General features: G+C 35.9%; 3 protein-coding genes across 10 annotated transcripts; all 3 read left to right on the forward strand.

Annotated features, from left to right (window-relative positions):
- Positions 1-5,417: 5,417 nt before the first annotated feature.
- On the forward strand, positions 5,418-8,005 carry LOC112167914 (F-box protein At4g22280). Of its 3 annotated transcripts, none has more exons than XM_024305011.2 (4): positions 5,418-5,550; positions 6,067-7,014; positions 7,375-7,509; positions 7,592-8,005. In XM_024305011.2, the coding sequence occupies exons 2-4, from the start codon at positions 6,076-6,078 to the stop codon at positions 7,913-7,915; spliced, it is 1,398 nt and encodes a 465-aa protein (XP_024160779.1). In that variant the 5' UTR covers positions 5,418-5,550; positions 6,067-6,075; the 3' UTR covers positions 7,916-8,005. The 3 variants fall into 3 exon arrangements, with proteins under 3 accessions (XP_024160779.1, XP_024160780.1, XP_040375510.1); XM_040519576.1 differs by having other exon boundaries at positions 5,441-5,550; positions 6,039-7,014; XM_024305012.2 differs by lacking the exon at positions 7,375-7,509.
- A 1,183-nt stretch (positions 8,006-9,188) lies between these two features.
- On the forward strand, positions 9,189-12,777 carry LOC112164777 (F-box protein At4g22280). Of its 2 annotated transcripts, XM_040506204.1 has the most exons (5): positions 9,189-9,271; positions 10,096-11,002; positions 11,545-11,673; positions 11,795-11,900; positions 12,644-12,777. In XM_040506204.1, the coding sequence occupies exons 2-5, from the start codon at positions 10,103-10,105 to the stop codon at positions 12,694-12,696; spliced, it is 1,188 nt and encodes a 395-aa protein (XP_040362138.1). In that variant the 5' UTR covers positions 9,189-9,271; positions 10,096-10,102; the 3' UTR covers positions 12,697-12,777. The 2 variants fall into 2 exon arrangements, with proteins under 2 accessions (XP_040362138.1, XP_024156851.1); XM_024301083.2 differs by lacking the exon at positions 12,644-12,777 and having other exon boundaries at positions 11,795-12,345.
- Positions 12,778-12,800: 23 nt separating this feature from the next.
- Positions 12,801-16,361, forward strand: LOC112164776 (F-box protein At4g22280). 5 transcript variants are annotated; one of them, XM_040506203.1, is made up of 6 exons: positions 12,801-12,937; positions 13,372-13,511; positions 14,395-14,644; positions 14,804-15,381; positions 15,688-15,819; positions 15,906-16,361. In XM_040506203.1, exons 2-6 carry the CDS (start codon positions 13,395-13,397, stop codon positions 16,188-16,190), a joined length of 1,362 nt encoding a protein of 453 aa, XP_040362137.1. In that variant the 5' UTR covers positions 12,801-12,937; positions 13,372-13,394; the 3' UTR covers positions 16,191-16,361. The 5 variants fall into 5 exon arrangements, with proteins under 5 accessions (XP_040362137.1, XP_040362134.1, XP_040362135.1 ...); XM_040506200.1 differs by having other exon boundaries at positions 14,395-15,381; XM_040506201.1 differs by lacking the exons at positions 12,801-12,937; positions 13,372-13,511 and adding an exon at positions 13,535-13,710 and having other exon boundaries at positions 14,395-15,381.
- Positions 16,362-16,657: the final 296 nt, after the last annotated feature.

Below are 16,657 nucleotides of genomic sequence, written 5' to 3' on the forward strand. Positions count from 1 at the left end.
TGTCCGGTGATTGGTTTCTATGGAACTTACGCAATCCATTGCTCGGATTTCATAGGGTGGATTTGCTGATTTGGCAGATGATGCTGCCGAGGTGTGGAATTTATTGGATAACATGTTCTATCCAATGTTTATGGACTATTTTTCTTTGTTAGTCTCAAATAAATGTCTTTCTCATCTGTCATTAGTCTGTCCTGAAAATGTTTGTGATCCCTACACACAGATGGACGAGTAAATCAATCAATAAGACAACTCACAGAAACACACTGAAAATTAATTGTACGGTAATTTTATTTGAAACTTTTAAATTTTGGTTTTAGAAGGATTCTGTTATTGAACTGTAAAATCATAAGCCTTTAGAGTTAACTCAAACAGTAGGGGGTTGAGAATTGAGGTAGGATTAGACTCGATCTGTTCTCTTCCAATGTAATCAAAAACAAAAGAAAAAGCCTCATTAAACTACTATTTAAATTTGGTGCTCTATAAGAATTCTCTTTTTTTTTTTTTAATAAAAAAAAGTTGCAAAAGCATATAGCAACATCCCCGTGAATTTTACTAATATTTTATTTGAAGTATATCTGTTCTAATCTGTATATTTTTCTTATTAACCTTGTTTATGTAAAAGAATGAAAAAAATCTCACATCAAAGAAGTGACGTGATAAACTACAACATAGAAGTGAAATGCGTACTACTAACTACAACATAGAAATGAATTACGTACTACTAACTATAACATAGTAAATTTTGTACTACTAATTGCTCCATAACTTCATGGCAACATAAGGAATTGAAAAGTGGCAGACTGAGAGCCAATACCGATACATTAAAACATATTGACTTGTAACTTCAACAAGCCCGGATCTGGTTTCCGATCATGATTGCTGTTATTGTGAAACCAAACAGTTTGTTAAGAGATCATCAGCATTGCTTATTTGTTTCTCAACAAAAGTTGGTGTGTACACGTCAGTTCTCCGGTGGTGAAAGGCATGTGATGGAAGTGGCAACGGTTTTACTCTGCAGCTCTGCTAATTCTGTTGTTTTACCCTTCTACAAATGCGCTGCTAAACGCAGTACCACAGGGATCAATTTTTCTCTACCGGTGTTTTAACTTGTGAAAGCCCATACATACATGTTTGGTGCTATGAGATACTGTTCTGGAAGCAAATTAAACCAACAGGAATCGAAGAAGAAACTGTTGCTTTTTTTTTATTTTTTATTAATGTTGCTTCAAGCGACTAGAGCAGTCGTTACACCACTATCAGCACTAAATACAATCTCACACAAGGAAACAGTTGCATAGAGATGAAAAAAAAAAAAAAAAAAAAACACCATTATTTTGCTTGTTATTACAAACTTTGCTCACATGATAAGCAAAACACTACACATATTATGGCTACAGCAGCAAAGAGGAGTATATGATGTTCCAATGTTCATTTTCTGTTTGGAAGTTGGTTTGTGCGAAAATCCATACTAATATGATGCCCTCTCTTAAAAGAAACCAAAGATGCTGTTGGAATTGGAAGAGCAAAAACATACGGCTCGGTGGAAACATGCTTCTGCAATCTTTGCTGCACACTTCAACTTAAGCCTGCATTTATAACAAAGATATTAAATTAAAATCTCCAACTTTGGCATAATTTTTGCATATATTTGCAATATAAAGACAGATTACTGATTTTATTATTACTGTTATGGCTATTCAGCAAAGACAAACGTAACTATAAAAGTTTTGATAAAATTCATAATCTTCCTTTTAGAGCAAGATAAGATTTTAATATCTTATCAAATGGTAAGAAAACAGGGAAAATACTTCAGTACATTAATGTACCGATACATCAAGTAGACTAGGTTCAATACAGATGTAGACTAGCTCGGTGCAAGGGTAGACTAACTCTATGCATGTCTACTCATGTACTGAGCTAGTCTACCTCTATATTGAACGTAGTCTACTTGATGTATCGGTATATTAATGTACTGTAGACGATCCCATAAAACAGAACATTAAACAGGACCGTAGACAGAACCTATGGTTAATAATTCGAGTAAATAAGGCAATCCAAACAGCACACAGAAGACCAGCTGGCCGGAGATCCTGATAACTTGAGTAATTAAGATTATAATATCAATGCTGAAAAAACCAAGACAACCTTTGCTTCTCATCAGGAAGAATCATGATGCTTAGAAGGTTAGGAACACAACACTATAAGATCAGAAGGAGTCTTGGTTATTAGTACTTACAGAAATCGCCAAAAATCACAATTCTGTGCAGATTAACAATGAAATTTATATGACAAAGAGTATCGCTTGATTCATCACCACAACAAAAATTTCAGCTGCTTCTAGGATCTATAGGAAGATATGAAACTAAATTCGATAGCAACACAAGGAAGGAAAACGTGAACTATGGATTGTGAAGAAACCCTTTAACATAACCTGGCTTTATAAAGAGTTCATAACGAGATAATCGACAAATTACATGCAACCAGCCATGGCTATGTGTTTACACCTGCCTCAACGGTTATGGAGGTGTCGCCAATGGAGGAAAATCCTCGACCTGGAAAACGTGGAACAACGCATACATTGAAAAGACAAATAGCGCAAGTAACTGAATTTATCATTTATGTTCTTTCTTCCTTTAATCACATAAGCATTGCGTAAGAGAAACTGAACATTTACGAAACTTGTCCTGCTTTCTGAAATTAAATATGTTTTGGCCATCCAGTCAGCCTTCAGGCACTTAAAGATTATAATCTGATCATAAGCCATTCTATTACGTTTTAGTTCACTTTATTCAAGAACAGGATTCAACATATGCCAAAAATAATAAAGCATGAGTGAAGACATAGGATCAAGAATGGTACATCTTATATGGATTAGTTTTACATCAGTCTCTGGAAAAAGTTTCAATATGGAAAACATCAGTAAGTGCATTGGCCAACTAGCTAGCCTAACATTAGAAGGCTACATAATTTTTGTTTGGAAAAGTATAACAAGGGTTATTAGATGTAAAAACGATTCCTGAGTTGGTTTTGGAACTATATTCACTAGTGACATTTCATTGTTGGGGAATATGAATTTGAGCTAAATGCTCTTTTAGAGAAGGATCTGGATATGTACTTTTACATAAGTAAAATACTCAAGAGCGCTAGCAAGATGAGTGAACTACGTTAACAACAAATGGCAGCACAGAAATTAGCATATCCTAAATCAAGTTTGTTATTTTCAGAAATTTGTATACAAGTAAGTTACTACTCAAAGGCGGATTTCATTAGAGACTAGGTCATATAAGTCCTTCATATAAGTCCTTCACATTTTTACAATCTTCTTGTAAGTTAGAAGCAAATTTTGCATGATGCAGAGCTATATAGTCTCATCACAAGACTAACAGATAACACAACAGCCAGGAGAAGGTATTAACATTCCATTCTCCACTATGTCTCAAAAGTAACATATATGCATGTTTCTGAACTATGATGAAAATGGAGAAGAAAACCTGCTGATGAAGTGTGGGGGAAAAAAGGAGAAGTTTGTGTCATGTTTCTGAACTATGATTAAAATGGAGAAGAAAACCTGCTGATCAAGTGTGGGGAAAAAAAATGAGAAGTTTGTATTTTACAGATTTCTCAAGCAATGAAGCAAAAGACTGTCAACTTCTGTGGAAAATCGATAGGGTTCAAAAACTCTATAACTCATCACACAACGATATGACAATCAGTTGGGCAACTGGCAAGTGGTAAACGTACTTCAAACATAACGGCATGGGATGTTCACACATTTGATACATGAATATAAACAAACCCAAAGTTGAAAGGCCTGAAATGAATGAATATATACAAGAATAAGTTATATGGGTAAGCACTGAGCACCAACTATACCAAAGTTTGAATGAACAAATAACATGAACAACTTGAATGGCTCAAGATGGCTTTTTTCCTTTTCTGTGCACATGAATGGATAGTTTCCAGCTTGAACTGATTTGCAATTGCTTTCTTTAATGACAATATATCGATCAGAGATTCAGAATCAACCAAGATTTGAGAAACTTTGTTACTAATCAGAAAAAGGACCCATGAACCAAGATTTAGTTGGAAGCATTTTCCTTTTCAATTGAAGCATACATAGGGATTAGAATTTAAACTTTTTCATATGAAACGTGGTAGTCAAGGGGTGTAAAAGAGACTTTATTCATAGTTACCTGAAGATGGTTACCATGCCACTTTGCGTGAGTGAACGTCTGGAACCGTCATGAGCAGGGAAACTGGACAAAGCACAACCGTCTTCAAAACGTGACACAAATTACAAATGTGATCGAATGAAACAAATACTTCTATCTCCCTCCATAGAATCTTTTCTGTGAAACCTTTCTTTATTGGTGAACGATGTTTCTGTTTTTCCATTGCATCAAATTTTCGGAAGGGTAGGTTCTATTGGCAAGCTCGATACATATACCTCTTTTACATGGCTTTCGTTTTAGGGTTTAGGGCTTATACATTTGCAACTCTCCAGTCTTGCTAACATAAGAAACAATTTTAAGGAAATGTGAGAGGTTACCAAATCAGATGGCTTAGAATAAATTCATTTGTTCTTGAGAATTCCTTAAAAATTGACCCTTAAGTGAGTAGCTTTGTGCAACTCTCAACTGTTATTTTTGTTTTGGTTTTTTGAACTTCCCATTTTACCCTATTTCTTTTCATACTGCCTTCCCAATTCTGATTTAGATGGTAAGCCAATGTAGCTTTTAGCTTATGAATGTTTCTTTTACCAATTTCTATAAGCATCAGCTTAATGATGTAACTTTTGAAATACGCTGCTTTATTTATTTTAACAAACATCTTTTGCTACTTAATTTATAAGTTAAGCAGCTTTTTATGCTTTGCCAAACTGGGCTTGAGTGACCTCCGAAAAGGTAATATAAATTTCTTTCAAGAATTATGCAAGATTTTGCTGTCTTCTCAACAAATGTATGACTTTGACAATGCAAATAGGTTTTCTGTTACCACCCACCAAATTATTCGATCTTGCATCATGTATGGCAAGATTTTGTTAAAACTTTACACATATATCCTTGGTGTTCGTCGACCAGAAAATGACGAGAGGTTGGCTCTGTAGGGAAAAAGTGTTAAGAAAAACTAGACGTTTGAAATCCCCCACAAAAATTTCATTGCAGTTTGGGCATCTTGAAAAATCTGTTTAATGAGTCTTAAGAACCTCATTCTTAAGTTGGATGGAAGTAGGTTGTCGAAGTGTCATGAAATCTCGTTTGTTTGAAGTTCACAAAAGGTCAAGTTCTATTTATTCAATAAAAATAAATAAATAAAAAGATTTGAGTTCTACAACTTAGGCCCGTAGTGATTAAGCCCACAAATCGTCCCAAGCCCAATCCATCTCTAATACGCTACGCCTCGTATAAATTCTCAAAGTCGGAGAGCGAGTTGCAGAGATGGTGAAACCACGTCGTTTAGGATTCTTCTCTCTGTTTTCATAGCTTCAAACTCCGACTCATTCTCAGGGCCTCACTACATTTTCCGGGTTTTTCTCGGAATCTCTTCTAGGTAAGTATCTCTGTTTTTATACCAAGATTACTGAGAACGCTCAAGTCTTATTCTTTGGGATGTTTATCTCTGCCGAAAAAAGTGGTCTTTATTTCCGTAGTTCTATGTGTAAGGGATAATATTCAATCTTTATTGTTTGATTCATGGAGATATTAGAATTTCCTTCTTATATATATATGTTAATACAAGTGGGTATTACAGGATACTGCTGATAAATGCCAAGAATACTTTTACAGTTTTGCTACCCATCTGGAAAATCTTGAATTTAAAATATGGTGAAACAAGAAGTTTCTATTTTTGTGAGTAAAATGACTAAGAGTATTCTTATTAGTTATTACTATGCACAGATAGATAGAGACATCAAGGTTTAGACAATTTCATGCATTTGCTTCTGCTTCAGTTTCTATGCTGAGGATGTTTATAACCTTTGTGATTCTTTTTGTTGTTGATAAAAGCTTCTTGATGAACCAAAGTTATAACATTCGCAGCCATTTTCTCTTTTTCCGAATATACTAGGTAGTGCCAATGGATTCTCAATCAAAGCTTGAAGAAAGAGTTAGAGATAGGATAAGTGAATTGCCAGATCTTGTTCTTATTCATATAGTTTCGTTTCTTGAAACGAAATATGCTGTGAGGACCAGCATTTTGTCCACACGATGGAAGGGTATATGGGCCTTTAGTCCCAATCTGGACTTCCGCGATAGATTTACGAAGAACAAAGCTGGTTTTGTGGATTTTGTTGATAGGGTACTTATCTTCCGTGACACGGATATTCAAAAGTTTCGTCTCGAATGTTCCAATGTTGGGGATTTCTCTCATATTTATAGCTGGATTCGTACTGCAGTTAGGCAAAACGTTGTTGAAGTTGATCTTAATTTTGGATCCAACAGAGACCAGGTTTATGAGTTGCCAGACAGCCTTTTTATGTGTAAATCACTGGAGGTGTTGAAGGTGGTATCGGGATGTATTACTTTTGATCCTCCATCACAGAGGTTTCCCAGTCTCAAGGTCCTCGATGCTTGTCTTTATCATCCTAACAATGACTCAATGGAGAAGCTTTTCTCTTGCTGCCCTGCACTAGAATATTTGTCTATAAGGGCAACTATTGGAGATGAGGTTTTGAATTTCAAAGTGTCTGCACCTGAACTGAAGACATTTAAGGTAGATTTGTTCAATGCGTATAAAGATGAAAATGAATATCACAGCGAAGATGAAGATGAAGCTCCTGAATGCATTGATGTCTACAACTTCTTCATTAATGCCCCAAAGCTTGAAACCATTGATATCCATACCGATATCTTGTCAAATTTTTTCTTTGAAAATGCAGCATCACTAATGAAAGCCAATATTAATCTCACTGTCCATGATTCAAGTGAACGGCGTACCTTTGCTAATTGTGCAACTGCACTTCTGGCAGCAGTTTCCAATGTCAAGGATTTGTCTCTTTCAGCTCATTGTTTCAAGGTAAAGTATGTCTTAACTTGTTCCTTTTACAGTATTTGGCATAGAAGATTATTGGAAGGAAAGAAATAGATGTGTTGGAGGATGAAAAACAAAGGTGTGCGCTCCCTTCTTCTTCCAGTCAGATGAAGAGTGGAAGGGTGAGGAATGCATGCAGGTCCATTAATTTCAGTTAACTTATTGCTGGATAGATTGTGAGGATGAAATGAATTAAGTCCTATTAAGAGTTTTGTTTGGAAAGGAAATGCTAAAGAAATATAGTTGTAATTCCATAAGAAGGTTCTCTTTTGTATTTTCTTATAATCCAAAATCATATGCACGTGGACTGGTTTCTGTTTGATCATTACTTCATCATTCACGTAGGCTTGTTATCTCCCCGCTTTTGGTAACTTAAGCAAATTGAAGCTGGTTTTTCAAGATTGCCATCACCTGGAATTGCTGTTACCAGAGTTTCTCATCAGATCACCTAAACTGGAATCTCTCATCATAGATCATTTTGTAAGATGTATTTCCAATTTTGCTTCTGATAATCAGCATATGCTAATAAGATTCACATTCATATATTCTTTTAAATTTTCAGGAGTACGCTTGTGGAGAACATACCAACAACTGTCGCTGGAGTCAACCAAAGAAGGTGCCTAATTGTTTGCTGTCACAGCTCAAGACTATCAGCCTGAGGGGATTAAGAGGAGCTCCTGATGAAATGAAAATGGCAAAGTATTTGTTAATGACTGGTAAAGTTCTGGAAACAGTGACCGTTTCAACTACAAGTGACAGGGATCTTCTTTCTGTGTATGCAACAGAGAAGGAATTACAGAAGACATTATGTACCTTTCAAAAGGGTTCAAAGACCTGTGTAGTTAAATTCGTGAAGGACAAAGTTCGTAGGTCCCTAGACTATTAAGCTTTTCTTTAAGTCTATTTTTTTTCGTTTTAGAACGATATTGACATCGAAGTAGTAAAAGCGCCATTATTCTGAATCTCTTTGCAGTAATTGTTCTGTGCCTCATCATTATTCATTTAATCTTAGTTTTCATTTTTACAAGATTGTATTTTCTAACTTGATAAAGGTTGGATATGAAATGTCATCACTGGGAATTTCTATCAGATTTTCTTAGGAGATCATCAGCATTGCCTATTTGTTTCTCAACAAAACCACGTGACTAGTCATACATAGGTACCACGGTTCCGGTGGTGAAACCGAATGGGATGGAAGTGGCAAAATATAAGTACATGTTGGTATAAAGGTCATGTCAGAGTATTTCAAGTAGGGGTGGGCGCAGTGCAGTTTGAGCCCCAAACGGCAATCAAATCGTTTTTTTCGGTTGGCCTATATATCAAACCGCAACCGCATTACAAAAGGGCTGAACTTATTATTTCGGTTACACCATTTTTCGGTGCGAGTTGGTTTCGGTTTGAAGCGATTTATTAATTTCAACTAGAAAGAGAGGGCCAAAATCAGGCTTATTTTTACCTAACAATTTGAATAAGGTATAAATAAATTTTGCTTGCATTTAGAGTCCACACAAATAGGCAAATGTCACCCAAATATCAAACAACTTGCAGAAAGACCATAGCAACTTATTACACACACACACACACACACACATATATATATATATATATATCAATGATCAAGCAAACACAGCAACTTATTACAAACTGAAAACCTAATCAAAAATGAATTTCTTATATATTGAAAACGAACATCCATCAATAGAGAAATAATAAATAAATAAAATGTAATTAAAATAAATTCGGTGTGGGTCGGGTTAGATCGGGCGGTTTATGACCCGAAACCGCAACCGAACCGCTTTTATATTGTTTGGTGTGATGTTACAACACCGTTTTAGTTCAGCGCGGTTGCCGAACCCTTTTTTTGGTGCGGTTCGAGTCGGTAACTGCATTTTCGGTACAAAATGCCCACCCCTAATTTCAAGTCATCAAATACTGCGTTCAGATATTGTTCGGATTAGCAAAACACATTTTAGTGGATTAGTGATTGTCTTTGTGTCTTATGCTCGCAATTGGGTTTACCAACACAATATTTTATAAACGTTTATAGTTCAAAGTTTCGGACCTTTATTGAAAAAAGAAAAAAGAAAAAAAAGAAGAAGAGATGGTTGGGCTATTGAGCCCGGGTCCTAGCCGTGAGGTCCATTTGAGTTACACGGAAACGACGTCGTTAACCTCCGGTTTATATTCGCCTCCTGAACCCGCACCTGTATATTTCGGTAGTCGTCAGCTTTTGTTATCTCAGGTACGTTTCCTCTGTAACTTGGTTTTACCGTGTTGTTATCTCAGCTACCAACAAAACTGAGAACACTGATTCTAACAATACAAATTTGAAATCTTACGCCCTTTTGTTGTTCATTTGTAGAGAAAAGATGTAGAATTTTCTTTTGTTTCTAGTTTTAAAGCGAAATATCGCTTCTGCAAAAATCTCTCTTCTTTTTTTATTGATCGAGAAAATTGAATTTGTTGCCTGAATCTCTGAATTGAAATGGGTATTCGAGGACTTTTCAGAATAAATACTTTCATTAATTCAAGTGGAAATTTTTGGATTGAAGTGTTGTGGGTGAATGTGTGTGCATTATACTATGAGGTTCTTATTGGATATGATCATTATGAAGAAGGGGATTGGATTTTGAAATATAATTGGCACTAGTTTTGAAAGATATAAAACACCAGTGATATTGGATTTGAAACTCATAAACAATGTAATATTCTCGAATCACAATTGTGGAATTTGTCAGTTGAAAGGCATAAATTTTTTTTTTTTTTACTTGATCTAATCAAGCAATTTCAATATCTAATGTTAACCGCCAATTTCATCTCTTTATCCGAATGGGGCCCTAAAGAGTATTTCCTGTGATTATTATTTGTTTGAAAGTTTTGATCGAGTTGCATAGTGACATAGTCTTGATCAAGTGTTTTCTCTGCTTCAGATTCTATGTAACTAGCGCAGAACATTTTATGACAATTTTCTATGGATTTTTTTTCTTTCCCTTCATATAAGGCTTTCTAAGCTTTGAAAGTTGCGATGATGGTGACGTGTTGAACAAGTTATTCACAATGCTTCAGGTTACATATGGATTCGAAGTCTAAGAGTCGAGCAAAAACTAAAGACAGGATCAGTGAATTGCCCGAAGCAGTTCTTTGTCACATACTTTCGTTCCTTCCCACAAAATACAGTTTCAGGACCAGCATTTTATCCACAAGATGGAAGAACGTATGGGCCTCTGTTCCCAACCTAGACATCTGCGATGAAGCCACGTCTGACAAAACTGGGTTTATGGCATTTGTTGATCGAATACTGTTCTCTCCTCAATCATCTAACATTCCAAAATTCCGTCTTCATTGTTCCTCTGTTGACGATTTCTCTCGTATTGATAGTTGGGTCTGCCGTGCCATCCAACGTAATGCTGTTGAAGTTGATCTTTGTGTTGAATCACATGGAGAGCATATTTTTGAGTTGCCTAAGCCGCTTTTAATCTCGAAAACACTAGAGGTTTTGAAGTTGGACTCAAATTATGTTATTAATCTTCCTCTATTAGGGAGTTTCCCCAGTCTCAGGTTCCTCCACGTTACAGTTGATTCTCCAGATAGTTATGCAATGGGAACACTCATTTCCTACTGCCCTGTGCTTGAAAATCTGACTGTAGATGGAACTCTTGGAAATCATGTTCGTAGTGTCACTGTCTCGGCGGCTCAACTAAAGAGTTTAAGAATTAGATTGAGGAGCACTACAGATGTTCTTCATGATGCACACAACTTCTCGATTAATGCCCCAAAGCTTGAATACCTTGATATTGAGGAGGATATTTTGTCCAATTATAAGTTGGAGAATGGAAAATCACTGGTGAAAGCCCATGCTCGTGTCATTGACTATTCTACAATTAGAGGTCGTGACTTTCTTAACCGTGCAACTGTGCTTATGTCAACAATTTCCAATGTTAAGTATCTGTCTCTTTCAGCTATGTACTTGGAGGTAAGTATGTGCTATCATTGTCCTTGCTCTATGTTTGGTAAAAAATATATAGAATGTGTATGGTAGAGAAGATTGTAGAAAGAAAAGAAGGGGCAGTTGGGAATGAGGGAGGAAACGTATGTGTTGCCTTCTTTGAGGAGAGGAAGAGCTGAAGGGTGACGCAGTCATGCGGGCTCATGATTTTAGTCCTTTAATAGTTAGACAGGTTTAAAGGAAGGAAAGAAATCTAAATAGTGTTGTGGCTTGGAAGGAATGATAAGAACCTGAGTTTTAGTTAGGCATTTTTTTCACTATTCCATCTCACTATCAAAAGCCAGTGCTTCTTTCATTTTTGATTTTCTAAACTACATGAAGGAAACACACATTCCTTGCTTTCAAAATAGGGTGCTACTGATGTTGTGTTTATCATTCGTACTAATTTTTTTTTTCTGTACTCAATGTATCCCATTTCAAAGATTTTTTGAAATAGTATATCTTGTGCATAGGAAACATTTAACTTTTGTACGTGTTTCTGTTTAATCTGAACTTTATCTTTCACGTAGGATCTTTGTCTGCCAACTTTTGGTAATTTGAGCCACTTGAAGCTGGTTGCTAACTATTGCAATTACTGGGAAGTGCCAGACTTGCTCGAGAGAATTCCTAAATTGGAATATCTCGTCTTAGAATATAAAGTAAGATGTATATCCAGTTTTGTCTTAGAATATAAAGTAAGATGTATATCCAGTTTTGCTATGTTATTCCAATATGCAGCTCGAGATTCACTTATCATAGATTCTTCTAAATGATGATCAGGTGATATTTATAGGTGGAGATTCAGGGTATCAAAGGATACCAACGGAGTCTGTGCCTATTTGTTTGAGGTCACACCTCAAAAGTATCTCCATAAGGGGATTGAAGGGTGAGTCCAATGATCTGGAAATGTTGAAATACTTGTTAAAGAATGGTGAAGTTTTGGAGAAGATGACTATTTATGCTGGTGGTCTTCTGCATACAAAAGAGGAGTTAAACAAGGAAGTTTGTATGTTTACAAGGGGTTCAAAGACTTGCAAAGTTGAATACATCTGAGATGCAGCGCATGGTTACAAACTTTTTCTAAGCACCATATGTGCTGTGCTTAGAATAAAGCAGGCTTCTTTTTTCTTTTTTTTTTTTTTTTTTTCAGTCTGTGCAGTCTGTTGTTTTTAAAATTGTTAAGATTTTTTTTAGTTTTTTATTTAGCTCTTGGGAATTTGATTTGGCATGAGACATAAGTAATACAAATATTTATCGTTGTCCAATGCACTTATCCTGTAACATAATGATGTACATGTTTTCCATGTCTGAACTCTTTTCAGGAGATTTAAGTTATTCTAATTGTTGTTCATGGCAGTTTGCCATCCAAAACTCTTTTAATTGCTGAAACTTTCTTGACCTATGAAGGTCAAATACAATGGTTTTCCCTCTAGCTTTATCTATTTGGCAGGTTAATTAAGGCTTCAGGATCAGATTATATATTTTAGAGCTTGAAAATCATGAAAACACAAGTTTCAGAAAGCAGGATGAGTTTTGTGGGTGTGCAGTTTCTCACGCAATGTTTTTGTGACCCAAAGAGTAACGGACATTCATTAATTAGAAACTCATCTACATTATCTGTCTTTTCAGAGAATGCGTTAGAGAAGAGCAGACATTTACCAGTCGAGTGTTTTCCCCCGTGATCGACATGTCTAATAACCATGGCAGTCTGTTGTATGCATATTGTCGCGTTTCACCTGTATAAAAGCCAGGGCATCCTAATGGTCTACACACAATTGAAAGTTCTCTTCCGTTCTCATGACTTCCTGCATACCATAGAAGGTTGAGGTTTTCCCTGTGGGGATGAATGTAGGCGATATTTGTTGCACGGAAAATTGTCCTAGTCATTCTGCAAACCTTAGAGATTCCGATCTGACGAACTCTGTAAGTACGAAAAACAAATTCTGCTCTACAGGAATCGGAGTTTATCTGATAAGGTTGTTTAGATCTCCTTCTAAATCATGCTTTTTACTAGTAAGGAACTTGGCTTGATTTGTTTGCCATAATTTCTTTGTTCAGCAGCTACTGCAGATGTGAATTTGTATAAATGGTTCAAGTAATATGCCTTTGCCTTCTATTTTGGTCTCCCGTGCTGTTTGGATTTCCTAATTTGCTTAAATTATCATATACCCTGTCTAAAGCTCTGTTTTATTACCTGTTGGTAAGATAATAAACTCTTGGTCCAAAAGGAAGATTAAGGATTATGGAATTTTGTTAGATCAAGGAATTTCTATCATGCTAAACTAGTATTTTTCACATACATTTCTGTGTAGAGTAAGACGATTGTGCATCCTTCGAAACAAAATTATTTGATGCAGGGTGGACTCAGAGGCATTGGTTGATGTTTTTGGTTGAACAAAGGAGAAACAAGCAAGACAAGACATCATCTGACTATGATGTTACAGATCAGATCAAGAAGAAAACTGAAAGCACAAATTCCACTGAGTTTAATTATCAGGTTGTGCTGGCTCTACTCAAATGCCATACATTACCTAAACTAAAAATTATATATAGTTCATTATTTCTTACATGTTAAGACTACCCAAAAAAATAATGCATGTGGTGGTCTTTCTCCGTCATCCAACCTAGACCTGTTTTAGGTTGATGGCTGCGACGGAGTAAGATCATCACATTTCATGGTACGGTGTTCTTTTCAGGTACTTCAAAGCCTTTCTCTGCTTCTTGTTGTTCACTCTCCCTGCTTCTTGTAGAGTAGAGTATAGTAGTATTATAAAACTTCCTAAACAAGACTCAGAAGAGAGTTAATATAAAAACCCTTCTCTCTCTTCTACTCAAATCCAAGACTCAGGGCTAGACTTCCTCTCAACCTGTACTCCTTCTGGTAATCTGGTATGTTTGATTTCTGAAACAAATTTTGGCTGATCTAGTAAATTTCTGTTGTCTATATCATCTATTCTTTACTAGTTCCTATAAACCTAAAAAAATCCCGTGGAATATCTGTTTTTGCTTTTTTTCTTCTGTTACTGTCTAGTAGCTGAGAAAATCCTGGTGAAGAAATGGATAGCATATTCTACCTCAATTGCAGTTTCTGATGCTTTGTTGTTTATTTTTCTTCAGGGTAATTTTAAGGCTTTGGTAGCTTGAATAAATTTACAAGAAGGGTGGGGTTAAAATTAGTGTTCTAGTTTGCTTGCATTTGTGGGACTTCAAATTACTTATGTTAAAATTTTTAGGAATGCTTGTCTCTGTCCATCTCATTTTCTCAGCAACTAATTGCAGCTTTTCCTTTCTATGCTATTTGAAATTTTACGATGAGAATCTTTCTAAGCAAATATTAAAATGTGATCTCAATTTGACTATGTTTTTGAAAAATTATCAAGGTACAAATGGCTTCCGAGTCCAAGCGTCAAAGTGGAGTTGATAGAATCAGTGAATTGCCGGATGCAGTTCTTTGTCACATATTTTCCTTTCTTCCTACAATATATGCTATGTGGACCACTGTTCTGTCTAGGAGATGGAACAATTTATGGACATCTCTTCCAAACCTTAGCTTCGATAACAAAGATTTTCCTACAAATCATACAATGTCTCCAATCCAGTCCTTCAAGCATTTTATGAGTGCTGTTGAAGGTGCACTTTCCCTTCACTGCTTATCAGACATTCGAAAGTTTTGTCTTTCTATTTCTGTAGAACACTTCAGTGTTGAGGATCTCTCTCGAATCAATAGTTTGATTTACTCTGCCATTAGGCATAATGTAGTCGAAATGAATCTTTCTTTCTGGGCTGAAGATTATATGAAGGATCCTTTTATACTGCCTCAAAGCCTTTTCATGTGCACAACACTGGAGGATCTGAAAGTCTTCTCAGATTTTAATACTTGTGCTCCAACCACAACAGGGAACCTCCCAAGTCTCAAGGTTCTCCATGTTTCAGTTTTATGGTCTGATGAGAATGCACCAGAATCTTTTTTCCAGAACTGCCCCGTACTTGAAGATTTAACTATAGCTGGAAGCATCTGTTTTCATGACATTGACTATATCAATATCACTGCACATGCATTGAAGAGGCTACGAATATCGTTGCGCTGTTACCATGAATATTATGATAGTTGGTACACTTTTTTTATTAATGCTCCAAACATGGAATACTTTGATCTCAAGGAGGATGCTTTCTCAAATTATATTTTCAAGAATACTAAATCCCTAGTCAAAGCCAAAGTCCATTTTCTTGACGAAATTCAATACCAAGATGAGATGGGAGCCTTTTATGATAAAGATCCTGGCTTCGCTAATCGTGCAACTGTGCTGCTGGCAGGAATTTCCAATGTTGAATATCTGTCTCTTGATAACCAGCCTCATTGTTTGGAGGTACTGCTTATTCCTTATTTGTTCTTTTAAATTTGTTGTTACAGTATAGTGAAGCATGCATAAGGTGAAGATCACCCATGATTTTTAAATACCAACTAGTTCTTAATAAAGAAAAGGAATTTTCTTAAGGGAAATGAGGAAATAATCTCTTCCATGATACAGCAAACTAGACATTAGACACACGATACATTTCTGATGGATGCATTTTTTACATTTTGGTAATTTATGATTGAACTAGTTTATTAAGAACAAAATGATGTTGATATTGACTGAATTTCTGTTTGATTGATATTATGGTTCACTTAGGTTTGCTATGTGCCTGCTTTGGATAATCTGACCAAATTGAAGCTGGTTCTTCATGACTGCTACCACTGGGAACTGCTAACAGAGTTGCTCATCAGATCCCCTAAACTGAAATATCTTGTCTTAGAGCATATCGTAAGATGCATTTCCACTTATGATACATCATACCAACATATAGCTCTGAACTGTTCTCATTTCATTCAATTCGAAATTCTTAACAGCACACCAATGTGGATAACAAATACCCAGAGCAATCAGAAAGTCGATGGAATCCACCAGACTTTGTGCCTATTTGTTTGCTCTCACGCCTTAAGACGATAAAAATAAGGGGATTCAAGGGAAAGCGTGATGAGATGGAAGTGGCGCAGTATTTGCTAAAGAACAGTGATGTTTTGAATGAGATGGCTATTTATACAGGTGATCTTCAGTGTACAAAGGAAGAGTTTATTGAGGAATTTGGTATGTTTCAAAGGGGTTCAAAGGCTTGTAAAGTTCTCTTTAGTTAAAGGCTTTGTGAGTTCTTTTATGTTGAATGCTTGTGAAGTTGAATTCATGATATGCAATTTTAGTTTCTACAATAATTACAATTATTTGATCCAGTTAGACAGATTGTTCAACTGGAGGATGTAAAAGTGCCTTGTTGATCTTGGTTTCTCAATCGCTACGTTCTGTCACTCTCAATTTTCACTTGTATTTCTCCAGTTTGTTTCCTCTCTTAGCTCTCACTGCTTGTCTTAACATCAGCTAGCTTTTACTAAAGTTGATGATTCTACTGTCTAGTAATTGCACTAATCTTATTTGCTCCAGCAGCAATACCAGTTCATTACTCTGTTTTCGCTGAATACAAAACAAAGATTTAGGTCAACCAATCCCATCGCTTAATGAAAAATAAGCCACGCCCACTGCTTTTTGGTGAATCCAGCTCATAGGTTATTGAAATTTTAGTGAAAAATCAAATGCAGTTGTATTTAAC

The sequence above is a fragment of the Rosa chinensis genome, chromosome 5 (assembly GCF_002994745.2).
Source record: "Rosa chinensis cultivar Old Blush chromosome 5, RchiOBHm-V2, whole genome shotgun sequence".
Lineage (NCBI taxonomy): Eukaryota > Viridiplantae > Streptophyta > Magnoliopsida > Rosales > Rosaceae > Rosa > Rosa chinensis.

Excerpts from the sequence above, each read along its gene's own strand:
- LOC112167914 (XM_024305011.2), top strand. The coding sequence starts at position 6,076 with ATGGATTCTCAATCAAAGCTTGAAGAAAGAGTTAGAGATAGGATAAGT. Across the intron at positions 7,015-7,374 it reads TTTCAGCTCATTGTTTCAAG|GCTTGTTATCTCCCCGCTTT; the intron begins GTAAAGTATGTC and ends TCATTCACGTAG. Across the intron at positions 7,510-7,591 it reads CTCTCATCATAGATCATTTT|GAGTACGCTTGTGGAGAACA; the intron begins GTAAGATGTATT and ends TTAAATTTTCAG.
- LOC112164777 (XM_024301083.2), top strand. The coding sequence starts at position 10,103 with ATGGATTCGAAGTCTAAGAGTCGAGCAAAAACTAAAGACAGGATCAGT. Across the intron at positions 11,003-11,544 it reads TTTCAGCTATGTACTTGGAG|GATCTTTGTCTGCCAACTTT; the intron begins GTAAGTATGTGC and ends TCTTTCACGTAG. Across the intron at positions 11,674-11,794 it reads ATCTCGTCTTAGAATATAAA|GTGATATTTATAGGTGGAGA; the intron begins GTAAGATGTATA and ends AATGATGATCAG.
- LOC112164776 (XM_040506200.1), top strand. The coding sequence starts at position 13,395 with ATGTTTTTGGTTGAACAAAGGAGAAACAAGCAAGACAAGACATCATCT. Across the intron at positions 13,512-14,394 it reads CCACTGAGTTTAATTATCAG|GTACAAATGGCTTCCGAGTC; the intron begins GTTGTGCTGGCT and ends AAAATTATCAAG. Across the intron at positions 15,820-15,905 it reads ATCTTGTCTTAGAGCATATC|CACACCAATGTGGATAACAA; the intron begins GTAAGATGCATT and ends AATTCTTAACAG.